At 42.2% G+C, this 14012-nt stretch overlaps 1 protein-coding gene across 1 annotated transcript in view; it reads left to right on the top strand.

The window, feature by feature from the left end:
* Positions 1-3747: 3747 nt before the first annotated feature.
* The window catches only part of LOC308312081 (poly(rC)-binding protein 3-like), a gene marked incomplete at both ends in the record, with an annotated part of 16652 nt that continues 6387 nt past the window's right edge, over positions 3748-14012 (top strand). The window contains 3 exon segments of the mRNA XM_080794484.1: positions 3748-3825; positions 12595-12618; positions 13405-13437. Of these exon segments, the coding sequence (XP_080650610.1) occupies positions 3748-3825; positions 12595-12618; positions 13405-13437 (135 nt within the window).

Raw genomic sequence — 14012 nt, 5'->3', positions numbered from 1 at the left:
CAGTGATCATGATGTTGTACTGCGGTGGTATTCTAGTGGCGGCCCGCCCCAGTGATCATGATGTTGTACTGCGGTGGTATTCTAGTGGCGGCCCGCCCCAGTGATCATGATGTTGTACTGCAGTGGTATTCTAGTGGCGGCCCGCCCCAGTGATCATGATGTTGTACTGCGGTGGTATTCTAGTGGCGGCCCGGTAGAGTGGTCATGATGTTGTACTGCGGTGGTATTCTAGTGGCGGCCCGTGGTACTGCGGTGGTATTCTAGTGGCGGCCCGTGGTACTGCGGTGGTATTCTAGTGGCGGCCCGTGGTACTGCGGTGGTATTCTAGTGGCGGCCCGTGGTACTGCGGTGGTATTCTAGTGGCGGCCCGTGGTACTGCGGTGGTATTCTAGTGGCGGCCCGCCCCAAATGCGGAAAATTGAGAATAATAAGAGCCTAATGAAAGTTACAGGTGTGGTGTGTGTGTGCGATATGAAGTGTGAGATTACCATAATGACAATTATCCTTAATAATTCCATCATATTCAAGGGCTTTTGGAGAGAAATGACACTACAGTCACTTTGGCGTGTGTGTGTGTGTGTGTGTGTGTGTGTGTGTGGTCGCACACACAATCATTGTACAGTTGTGGCCCCTGGCCTAATCTAGTTGAAGACCCCTGTGGCACTGTGTAATAAATAAGGAGACAGTAATGGTGTTTCAGCACCATGGACAGTGATTTCATTTTGCCCGAGGCAATCTGTTCTGTATAGGCCTGTTTTGCAATCAAATACAAATCAGTTTTGCCTGCATGTTATGCAAATAACATGCATTTTAAAACGGCTTTTGATATTTAATATCATATTGTCTATTGTCTTTTAATGTAAGTCGCTCTGAATTAAGATCGTCTGCTAAATGCCTAAATTGTAAATTGTCCCTCAAAGTTATTTCTAATGGTTTGAGCCTCAATCACCACTCTGACAGAACCAGTCATCGTCATTTATTTCTGGACTTCGAAAGCAGTTTTGGCTGCAGTACCACAATGTCCTGAGGTGGTGGGGGGGGTGCTGATATGCAGATTATTTAATATTTGAGTCATTATAATACTGACGCTGGATAAACACAGGCTTGTTTCCATTCCATGCCAGCTTGGAAAATCAACAATGGTGGACATTGTAAACAAAGTGGAAATGCAAATGTGTAACTGAAGACTGAAGAAGAGGAATTATACAAAGTAGGGTGACATTGATGACATCACGATGAGGACAACATTTTAGCTGTTCCTGAGAGAAATTTACATTAAAGCACCTATAATATGATATGAAAGCCTGATTGTTCAAAAGTGGTTATTTATGGAGATAGAAAACCCATATGGGAGCCCCAAAAACACAAAAGTAATTGCACCGAGTGGCGCGCTACGAACTTGTAGTTCTGCTATTTTGTTTTTATCGTGAAAATGTGGCGCAAATCTTTGAATATATATTCTTTCAGAACGAACGTTTTTTACTCAAATCTTTGCTTCTGGGGGGAGGGTCCCTTGAACGACATATTTTCAGATGGGGGGGTCGGCGGCCAAATACATATAATTGTTGGGGTCCTTGACATGAAATATTGAGATTCCACTGATTTAGAAACATGAGGTATTTCAGAAAAAACAAACATTTTAAAAACTTATATAAATAAATATAATTTCGACGTCGGACCTAAACGGGTTAACTCATAAACCACCAAAGTGGGGAAAAGCGCCACTGATAACCAGACCTGGGGGGGCCCTATTGGAGAAATCACAGCACTCCATCTTCAACCCATTCTGACCTGAGATCAGATTCATACGAGGTTTCCACTGGACACACACTGGTCTGATGAACCCATTCTGACCTGAGATCAGATTCTAAAAAAAATGTCAGTCGTTCTTCGATTTTTCAAAAAATACCAGACCTACAAGCTCGTAGCGCGCCACTCGGTGGCGCGCTACGAGCTTGTAGATCTGCTATTTTCCAATAGCTAAAGCATAACATGATGCTATAACACCGAAATGGGTTCCCGTTCAGAATGGGTTATGATGTATGGAAGTCACTGTGCTGCGCTCTGCATGGTGGGGCTGTTCAAAGACACTGCATACACAACGTCAGGAGTTGGTTCAGTTGATGCATTAGGGCCTGTCACGACCCAAATGAGTTCTGCTGCTTCACACGTATGTGTTCTTACAAACACTGATGACGTTTAGCCCAATGCCAGTGGTTCTGGTACTGTCACCGCTGCGGCTATAACCCATTCTGGGCGGGAACCCCTTTGGGTGTTTTATAACTGAGCATTATGTTATACTTTAGCTATTGAAAGGTGGTCCGCTACGAGCTTGTAGATCTGCTATTTTTCAAATTTTTTAAATCTTAAAAATGCAACACAAATCTTTGAATATATATTCTTTCAGAGCGAGAACGTCAGGCCTACATGGGATAAATGTGTTTCATTTATTTTTTTGCTAGGTATAGTGCAAAAAAAAAACTAAACTAAATCTACCTCTTTTGCACTAAGACTCATTTGTCATGGCATGGAGTGTGTGTGGTTTCTGCACTGTTTAGGGGAATGGTTTTAAACACTGACCGTGTATTTTGGACCAGACCATTTACTGGTTGAGGAAGTCAAAGTGAAAAGCAATTTATTTCCGCAGACACAGCAGAGGATTTGCTCGAGTCAATGGAAGTGCTCCCCCTGGTGTCCCTGAAATGAAATATTATGTTAACGAAGTCTCTCTCTCTCTCTCTCTCTCTCTCTCTCTCTCTCTCTCTATGTTCCAAATGACCTGCTGAAACTAACTTATTGTGTTGCCGACCAAGTTCAACTTGTCAACCTGGTACCCATCAGCACACGACCCACACTGCATCCTACATCCAGTACCACATGACAAAGAAACAGTCGCACACATCTTAAATGGTTGCAGCCACTATAAAGGACAACAAGAATGTATAAACACAGCACTGTAAAAAATAGACTGGTTTGATCACAATGACACGCATGTCAATTCACTACAAGATATTCCAAATACCCCCAGATATTGTGTTCATCAATGAAATTAGAAAAACTGTCACTATATTTGAAATAGGCTGCCCATTTGATTTGTATATGGACACTTGTTTTACATCCAGACTTATGAAATATCAGCTTCTGGTGGAACGTATTATGGCCTTGGGATACAACCGTCAACTTATTGTCCTTGTATTTGGAAGTCTTGGCCATGTCCATAACCTTGTGCTCAGGGGTTTGCAATTGGGTGGATTGCTAAAAACAAATGCAAAAAAGCTGGCTAAATACTGTTCTGTCTCAGCTACTATGGGCAGTCTGTCTGTCTGGAGAAGGCGTTGTTTCATTTATCCCTATAGGTGGCTTAAAAAACCCAAAACAAACATCCTGTCTATAGTGTCAAGTAATAGTATGTCAACAATGTGCTATATATATATTTATTTCTTCTTCTTTTCCCTCTGTGTGTTAAGCATGTGCAGCAGCTATATCTTGGTTGGACCATATGATGTATAACCTAATTCTGATCAGTGTTTGGGGTCTATTGTATTACGCCTCTTGTGCAGATCCAAATAAAATAATTCAAGTGTGTGTGTGTGTGTGTGTGTGTGTGTGTGTGTGTGTGTGTCGGCAGGTGACTGGCTGGTTGCCGTACCACCCCGAGGTCTTCCCATCCCGGGACCATCCTCCCTCCCCTCCCCCCTTCCCCTCCCCTCCTCCCCTCCCCCCCCCCCTCCTCCTCCTCCTCCCAGCATGGATCCCAACAAGGTCCAGTCAGAGGGCGGCGGTCTCAACGTGACCCTCACCATCCGGCTGCTCATGCACGGGAAGGTAAGTCCACTAAAAAAAAGGTCCAGTACTGGTTCCTTAACACATCTAGTACAGGAAGTGCATCAAAATAGACGCTCCGGGGTGCCAGAGTAGTCGCCAGAGTAGTGATCGCTTTTACTCTGAAAGCCATGAACCGGAAATACTTTCTTAAAAAAATTGACTTGACAAAGTGAGCTCATAATCCCCGATCATCTTAATATATTTATATAAACTCCAAAAAGCGTTCATATTTTGCGGGAGAGACGGATGAGGAGCAGAAATGCAGCGCCAGCATATCGATCCATTCATCACCACGGAGAGCGCCCTGGATGAGGAGATACGAGTCATTCTTTCCGCCGCGCTAACATGGGAGTCAATGACAAGCTAATATTTGCACAGAGCGTTAGCATACGGCAAGCGAAAAGCGAAATGCCAAAAAAAAAAGAAGGAATAATTCTGAATATTATTATCTCGCCCCGCGTCGTTTGGACGTCGCTAGGACGTCCACAGACGTCTAAGGTACCACTCGGTTCTGATCCTTATGACGTTTCCAGACGTATTTTGTACAGAATGTGTTAACCCATTCTGACCTGAGATCAGATTCATACGAGGTTTCCACTGGACACACACTGGTCTGATTAACCCATTCTGACCTGAGATCAGATTCTAAAAATGTCAGTCGTTCTCTTCGATTTTTCAGAAAATAGCAGACCTACAAGCTCGTAGCGCGCCACTCGGTGGCGCGCTACGAGCTTGTAGATCTGCTATTTTTCAATAGCTAAAGCATAACATGATGCTAACACCAAAAGGGGTTCCCGTACAAAATGGGTTAAGAGATGTCATCATCACCTTTTATTTATACTCGGAAATACAGTTGAGGACTGCAAGACCCTCATTTTCAATGTAGCCGAGGTTACAATACACAAAATACAGTAGAAAAAACAATACATCAAAACATAACGTTATAAATCAGGTATACGGAACTTTTATACAGAACAATCATCAGTAAAACAAATCAATTGAAGCAGGAGGAGAAATCTACGGTGAAAAATGTTCTGGAGCGTTCCTTTGAAGTCAGTTTTAATGAGTTTTGGAGTTCATTCCACGAGGAATACAGTATATATACAGTATGGATATACTCTGTCTGAGCCTGAGGAGTACAGTATCTTTGCCTGCAGGGCATAGATACCATAAGAAGATGTTTACAGGGGGCACGGTGGCACAGTTGGTAGTGCCGTCGCCTCACAGCTAGAAGGTCCTGGGTTCGATTCCCGCTCGGGGCACTGTGGGCGCTGGCGGCGTGTTTCCTCCTCCGCGTCATCAGTGCCCATACCCGAAGGCGGGGTTGGCGAAAGGGCCTTTCTGTGTGGAGTTTGCATGTTCTCCCCGTGTCCCCTATAGGGTAGGTACCCTCACATGTTCTCCCCGTGTCCCCTAGGGTAGGTACCCTCACAAAAAACATGCAGTAATCCTGGTCTCTAAACTGCCTCCCCCTGGCCAGCCGGGGCGCCTGATGGAGGGGAAAGGAACTGGTTGGAATAATGTGTTCCTTCCGCGCGCTATACGTCCAACCAGGGAAACTCCCCCCTGTCAGGTGTAAAGGAGCAACTTGGACACTCAGGCATGAAGGAAGCATGAGTTCAAGTCCGTTGCTCTCCCCAGGTTGGTGGAGGGTGTGTAGAGCCCAGGATCACAGTAGATGATTGGCACAGGGGTGAAAAATGGGTTACAAAATCGTGGGATAAAAAAAAAGAAAAGAAGATTTTTACGGCTGATTCTCAACCTGTTTAATTTCAAGGACCCCCAGTTTGACATGCATATTAGTCTACGGACCCCCCATTTAATGGCATTTCTCTCTCTGGGACCCCCCATTTATATTGTAAAATCAATGTCAATTTAACTCTGAGAGTGTACAAATGGAACCAAATGGACCCATTTGTACACTCTCAGAGTTAGACCCATATATAATGGTCCATTTGGTTCCAAACTATCATTTAGCTGGGGACCCCCTGGAACTCCCTCGAGGACCCCTAGGGGTCCCCAGACCCCACTTTGGGAACCACTATACTAAGTGGTAGAAAAAGTACTTTTAAAAAAGTAGTTTTACTTAACCCATTCAGTCTCAGGACGCCCTTTTGGTGTTTTAAAACATTATGTTATACTTTAGCCATTGAATAATAGCAGATATACAAGCTCATAGCGTGGCACCGAGTGCTGCGCTATGAGCTTGTAGATCTGCCAAATACAGATCATTTCTGGGGTCCTTGACATGAAAAAGGAGAACCACTGATATAGAAACGTGAGGTTTTTCAGAAAACTGTCATGATTTAGAAGTAATTTGTAGAATCTGATCTCAGGTCTAAATGGGGTAAAGGGCAAGACTGTTTTGAGGTTTGAGTTGTGTAGTTAGTTGAGTATAGTGAGTTAGTTACCTTGCCATGATGTAACGCCAAAGGTGGACAAGAAATAAAAAAAGATATAATTGCTCCATTGATTAGAAATTGATAGTTCAAAAATATGCTCCTCATTGACTTGTACGCTGACACAGCTCTCAAACAAGTAACGTTTATTCAGACAATTATATAGAACATCACCAAACCCAGTTTGTTTTTTTAATAAAAAAAGTTAACTTCTTGTTGATTTTACTATTGGAAGATCTGGATCCGGATCCACTGAACCAGCCCGAGGTTTATTATTAATAAAAAGTGGCAAAATCAACAGGAAGTTAACATTTTTATTTAAAAAAACAAACGGTACTGGTGAATCTGGTCATACCCCCTATAGAGCGTCGCAGTCCCTCCCCCTTTCAGAAAAACGAGTGGCCCAGGAAATGAAAGCCCAATGCATTCTCCCATCGGCACTTCTTATTTAATTTATTTAAAGACGGTTACGCCGCGGACAAAGCCAACTCGGATCGTGACAAATCATGACAATGAACACAATGTTTTGGGGCCGATCAAATCATTAGAAAGAAGAAAAGAAAGTCAGGAGACAACACTATTTGTTTTGTTTTTCGTCTTATAAATTATTTGATCGGCCCAAAACATTGTGTTCATTGTCATGATTTGTCACGATCCGAGTTGGCTTTGTCCGCGGCGTAACCGTCTTTAAATAAATTAAATAAGAAGTGCCGATGGGAGAATGCATTGGGGTTTCATTTCCTGGGCCACTCGTTTTTCTGAAAGGGGGCGGGACTGCGGCGCTCTATTGTCTGAAATCAACTTTCTTTGTCTTGGTTTACGTTTACTGTAAAGAGTGACTTTGAGAGGCTGTTTCAGAGCACATCGTAAGTCAATTAGGAGCGTCATTATGTCAGGCATAATATCTGGCTACGTAGGTGGTCGTTGTGGGGAGATAATTCACCCACAGGGAGTTTTTACCCACCGAGGCGAAGCCAAGGTGGTTAATCACCGAGAAGGTGATTGGTTAATCACCTTCAGGGTGATCACCTTCAGGGTGAATAACCACCAGATAATATCACGCTTATTACACGGCTGCGTCTGGCCATGCTGCAGGGCTGGAAACCAGGACATGAGTTTTTTCCAATAGAATCCATTTTCGGGTATACTGCTTTGTCTATTTCTCGCTCAAATGTAGCCCCATATGTTCCCTCTCCCTACGCTCATTCTGTAGCTCCGAGATGAGGTCACACACTGGGCCCCTCCCACCGCGTTTCAGAAACGGCGCAGGTTTCCGCAATAAACGTTTCTTATCCTTACCACACCATTAATCCAAAACGTGTATGGGCTCATGTAGGTTTACACTAAAGAAAAGAATATATATTCAAAGATTTGCAGCCACATTTTCACGACTTTTCAAAAATAGCAGACCTATACAAGCTCGTAGCGCGCCACTCGGTGGCGCGCTATGAGCTTGTAGATCTGCTATTTTTCAATAGCTAAAGTATAACGTAATGCTAAAAAACACCAAAAGGGGGTTCCCGACGGTACGTGAGTAAACGTATACTTACCGGTAGTTCCTTAACCACTGACGACAGGCGCTAAACGTTGTGGATGCTTTCCAGGTAATCACGTTATGGCAGGAGGTTTACTGGGGACTGGGGATGTAATTTGTTGAAATGAAACACTATACATTGAATTGATTGATTTTTCTAATTAGTTTTCTTGTACATGTTAACCCATTTTGACCTGGGAACGGTTCTACAAATAAATGTCTTCTAAATCCTGACAGTTTTCTGATTGAAAAACCCTGTGTTTACTATGTCAGTGGTTCTCAAACATTCTCATGTCATAAGGACCCCTAGAATCATTATTATGTAATAATTGGCCTCCGAACCCCCATCTGAAAATATGTTTTTCCAGGAACGTTCCCTCTGAAAGAATATGTATTCAAAGATCTGCGCCACATTTTCACGATTAAAAAAAAATAGCAGACAAGCTCGTAGCGAGGCACTCGGTGCATCGCTATGAGCTTGTAGATCTGCTATTTTTCAACAGCTAAAGCATAAGATAATGCTTTAAAACACCAAAAGGGTTTTCCCAGCCCAGAATGGATTAAAGAAATTTAGAAAGGGCGAAAAAATGTCCGGCTGACCTTAAAGCACACTGTGATGGATGTGTGTAATAAAGCATTCCACATTCATATAGAATTTGCCACACTGTAAATCTTAAGTAACGACACACATTATTATTTTTATCCCCCCCCCCCCCCTCCCTGTGTTGTTTACTTCACAGTGTATAGAGCGTCGCAGTCCCTCCCCCTTTCAGAACGACGAGTGGCCCAGGAAATGAAATGCAATGCATTTTTCCCATAGGATTTTCTTAAAGTATTTATTTAAAGACGGTTACGCCGCGGACAAAGCCAACTCGGATCGTGACAAATCATGACAATGAACACAATGTTTTGGGGCCGATCAAATCATTAGATAGTCAGGTGTAAAGGAGCAACTTGGACACTCAAGCATGAAGGAAGCATGAGTTAAGTCCGTTGCTCTCCCCAGGTTGGCGGAGGGTGTGTAGAGCCCAGGATCACAGTAGATGATTGGCACAGGGGTGAAAAATGGGTTACAAAATCGTGGGATAAAAAATATAATAAAAAGAAAAAAAAAGAAAGAAGAAAATAAAGGCAGGAGACGACACTATTTGTTTTGTTTTTCTTCTTATAAATTATTTGATCGGCCCAAAACATTGTGTTCATTGTCATGATTTGTCACAATCCGAGTTGGCTTTGTCTGCGGGCGGCGTAACCGTCTTTAAATAAATACTTTAAGAAAATACTATGGGGAAAAATGCATTTAGATTTATTTCCTGGGCCACTCGTCGTTCTGAAAGGGGGAGGGACTGCGACGCTCTATTATAAGGTCAGCCTGCCATGGTTTTAACCCGTATGTCGTTTTTAACCCATTTAGAGCTAAAAAAAATGAAATCCTGACAGTTTTCTGAAATACCTACAGTGTATGTTTCTGTATCACATGGTGCTCAATATCTCATGTCAAGGACGGTAATAAGGACTCCAATCATTATCTGTATTTGGCCACCGGCCCCCATCTGGTAATGTGTAGTTCCAGTGACCTCCCCGGAAGCAACGATTGGAGTTAAAAACGTCCGCTGTGAAAGAACAGATAGGGTATGCGCATGCATAAAGTAAATGGCAAAGTGAGTGACGTAGTGAATTTAACGTTGTTTCATGATTTTTCTAAAATAGCAGATCTACAAGCTCATAGTGCGGCACTCGGTGCCGCGCTATGAGCTTGTAGATCTGAGCTTGTTGAGCTTGTATGTAGATATATGAGCTTGTTGAAATTAACATTGATTTTACATTATAAATCCGGGTCTCGGAGATAGAAATGCCATTTTAAATGGGGGGTCTGTAGACTAATGCATGTCAAACTTGAAATTAAACGGGTTGAAAATCACTGCTAGAGCCATAAAAATCTTCTCTTATGGGGGTCCCTGCTGTGTGTTTTCAAATGGGGGTCCGTGGGTAAATTACATATCAATTTGGGGGTCCTTTGACATGAAAAGGTTTGGGAACCACATAACCGGCTTAGGGCTTTTCATGCCAGTTTAACCCATTTCGGGCGGAAATCATTTTGGTGTCTGCATTATGTTATGTTTTAGCTATTGAAAAATAGCAGATCTACAAGCTCATAGCGCACACGCCACTCTCTTGTATAGGTCTGCTATTTTTGAAAAACCGTAAAAATGCGGCACAAATCTTTGAATAGCTATGTATTATTTCAGGCCTAAATGGGTTAACTAGTGCACCAAATATTCGGCAGAAAATGGCTAAAAACACATTTTCGGCCTATTCAGTTTCGGCCTGAATAGGCAGAAAATATATCACCGAATAGTGTATGCAATTAATGCATTCAAAAGAGCTGAATAAATGTTTTATGGACCCATAACAGTGATTATTATTGAAGTTAAGTTTTGCCATAACCATAAATCAGGTAGCTTTAAGGTACGGCAATGACAGCAATGGTAGGCAAAAATATATATAATATTAAATATTTTCGGATATTCGGTATTCGGTTTTCGGCCAAGAATTTCCCTTTCGGTGCATCCCTAGGGTTAACCTTGCGGACCACGATCGTTCTCAACAATCCTATTAGAGGAAAACCTACTGTTACATAATAACATTATTATAATAACATTATTATAATAACATTAGCTGAATTGAATTGTCCCAATTAAAGTTCTCCCTCTAGGTGAACACGTACCTTAAAATACAGTGGCTAAAAATACATTTTAATTCAGGGTTTTTTTCTTGCTCATTGCTCATCCTGTCCGTCTAATCATTACCGTACGTACACGCAACACTGCGTGAAAAGAGGAGTTATCGGGCAATTATGGGTCACTGTATTTTGCAGCATATACAGTTAATATACGGTAATATACAGGTGTGATGGTACACATACAGTTAATATACGGTAATATACAGGTGTGATTGTGGTACAATCCGGGAGTTTACCGGAGTTTGTTGTAAAGTTTAACGGGAGTTTCCTGTAATAATATACACATCCGTATTCCATGGTTTTCGCGCAGTGCATGTATTCCTTGGGCGGGAACAACCCCTTTTGGTGTTAGCACTATGTTATGCTTTAGCTATTGAAAAATTAGCAGATCTACAAGCTCGTAGCGCGCCACCGAGTGACACGCTACGAGCTTGTAGGTCTGCTATTTTTTTTAAATCGAAGAACGACTGACGTAGAAGACATTTTTTTTTAATCTGATCTCAGGTCAGAATGGGTTAAAGGTCATTACTGGCCAATTGGCGACGCGATATATTCGTGCGAATAATTCGCATTTAAAAAAAACAATTGAAGTCCATGCAAGCTTCCACATCAGTGGCGAATGTGCGAATGTGTCGAAAATGCGACCGTGGCCAGCCGGGGCGCCTGATGGAGGGGAAAGGAACTGGTTGGAATAACGTGTTCCTTCCACGCGCTACGTCCAACCAGGGAAACTCCCCCCTGTCAGGTGTAAAGGAGCAACTTGGACACTCAAGCATGAAGGAAGCATGAGTTAAGTCCGTTGCTCTCCCCAGGTTGGCGGAGGGTGTGTAGAGCCCAGGATCACAGTAGATGATTGACACAGGGGTGAAAAATGGGTTACAAAATCGTGGGATAAAAAATATATAAAAAAAGAAAAGAAAATGCGACCGTTTTCGCTCTTTATTTGTTCGCTCTGGCGTCGTATTTTGCAGAGATTCGCAGGCGAACTGCAACATGCAATATTTCGCATTTTCAGATGGCTTATTCGCATCGCGTCGCTAATTCGCCAGTGTGTAATGACCTTGACCCCTTCATGAGACTCATTAGTTGTCACATTTTTTGTTCATTTTAGTTGGAATATTTATTTGTATTTTTATAAGGCTACAGAAGTCTCCCTGTGTGTCTCTCTCACCAACCAACAGTCATTCTCATTGCTCAGAGTTCAGAGTAGAATCTGATCTCAGGTCAGAATGGGTTAACCCCTTCATGAGACTCATTAGTTGTCACATTTTTGTTGGAATATGTATTTTTATAAGGCTACAGAAGTCTCCCTGTGTGTCTCTCTCACCGACCAACAGTCCCCCCTGACAAACACCGCTCCTCATGTAGAGTGATATATGGCGTGTATCTGGAAGGTCTGACCCTCATTAGTCTGACAGCGTGGCGTTAGCGTTGGGTTAGTAATGGGGGGGGGGGGGGGGGGGGGAGTCAGAATAATGCAGCTGACCCCATGACCTTTGAGGCCCGATAAACAATGCTTGTCCTGTACTATTTACACGATGCTCATGACAACATAAACAACAACAACAACAATCAGAGCAGGAAAGATTATTTAACCCATTTTGGGGCGGGAACCCCTTTTTGGCGTTTAGCTAAAGTTTAGCTATTGAAAGATAGCAGATCTACAAGATCGTAGCGCGGCACTCGGTGCCACGCTACGAGCTTGTAGGTCTGCTAAAAAATGTTTAATCGTGAAAATGTGCCGCAAATCTTTGAATATATATATTCTTACAGAGCAAACGTTTTTAACTTAAATCTTTGGTTCTGCATTGGGGGGTCCCTGGAACAACATATTTTCAGATGGGGGGGCGGGGGCCGAATACACACATTTTTGGGGGTCCTTGACATGAAAACGTTTGAGAACCACTGACATTAGAAACATGAGGTTTTTCAAGAAAACTGTCAGGATTTAGAAAGACATTTTGTAAGAATCGTCCTCAGGTCAAAATGGGTTAACAAACAGGACTCAAAGGCATTCAACTTTTCATGAATGATTCAAAGAAATGCTTCACAATAAATAGTTTTTTTCTCCTGTCTGTGTGTTTCCGTTGCAGGAGGTGGGAAGCATCATTGGAAAGGTAAGGTTGTGCCAGCTCTTTGTTGTGTGTTCACTGTCAGAGGGATTTGGGGGAAGCACGTCGTATTGTTTGTGACTCTCAACTGTCAAGAAGCATATACTGAACATTATACCTTGAGTTTATACTTTATCCTCCTAGAAACACTTATACATGCTTTTGTTTCCAGTAGACTGGATTACTGCAATGGTGTCTGCTCACAGGGCTTTCAAACAAAGCTCTTCGTCAACTCCAAAAAGAAAATATGACCATCCTTACACCAGTGTCCCAGAGAATTGATTTTAAAATGTTATTACTTGTCTATAAATGTGTTTGTGGCTTTGGGCCCAGCTACATCTCAGACATGCTGAAGCCATATTATGAGCCCTCCAGAAACCTTAGGTCATCTGAGGCTACTGGCCTACTGATAGTTCACCCCGATATCTGGAACAGAACATGGTGAAGCAGCATTCCACCATTATGCACCACAAACCTGGAATAGCATTCCAGGTTACATTAGAAAAATCCCCAACCATAGCCGTTTTTAAGTCAAATTTAAAAACGTATTTATTTAACATTGGCATATCCCAATTAACTGTGTTTCTATTAAAGGTGGGAGTATCTGTTGTAATGTAATGTAATTGTATCTAATATAATCGGTATTCATTTTAAAGTGCACTGTTGCACTCTGTGTTTGTTTTTATTCTGTAAAGCACTTTGAATTGCCTTGAGTATGAAAGGTGCTATATAAATAATATTGCCTTGCCTTGCCTCCTCCTTATGGATGCTCTGTCTTCACTTTTGTTCCAGAAAGGAGAAACGGTAAAGAAGATGCGAGAAGAGGTAGGTTTCCGTGTCTAATGCAATGTACACATATCTGTATTGTATATATTTATTAGGGATGCACCGAAAGGGAAACTCTTGGCCGAAACCGAATACCAAATATAGGAAACAGTTGACCGAATACCGAATATCCGAATATGATTAATATTATATATCGTTTTTTTCTTACCATTGCTGTCATGGCCGTACCTTAAAGCTACCTGATTTATGGCAAAATAAATGGTTATGGCAAAACTTAACTTAAATAATAATCACTATTATGGGTCCATAAAACATTTATTCAGCTCTTTTGAATGCATTAATTTCATACACTATTCAGTGATATATTTTCTGCCTATTCGGGCCCGAAACCGAATAGGCCGAAAATGCATTTTTAGCCATTTTCTGCCGAACATTTTCTGCTGCCGAATATTCGGTGCATCACTAATATTTATCATACTATCATCATCATCATCATACTATAATTCAGTTAATGTCTGAATGTCTGTGTCAGAAACACAGCCGTATCTCCTCACCGCCTGCACCAATCGCTCCCACTTTTCACACAGGCATTGACCATAACAATAATATGGAGG

This window comes from Protomyctophum bolini (assembly GCF_963924005.1).
Source record: "Protomyctophum bolini genome assembly, contig: SCAFFOLD_719, whole genome shotgun sequence".
Taxonomy (NCBI): Eukaryota; Metazoa; Chordata; class Actinopteri; order Myctophiformes; family Myctophidae; genus Protomyctophum; species Protomyctophum bolini.
Note: the sequence above shows the minus strand (reverse complement) of the source record. Positions and strands in the feature narration are given on the sequence as shown.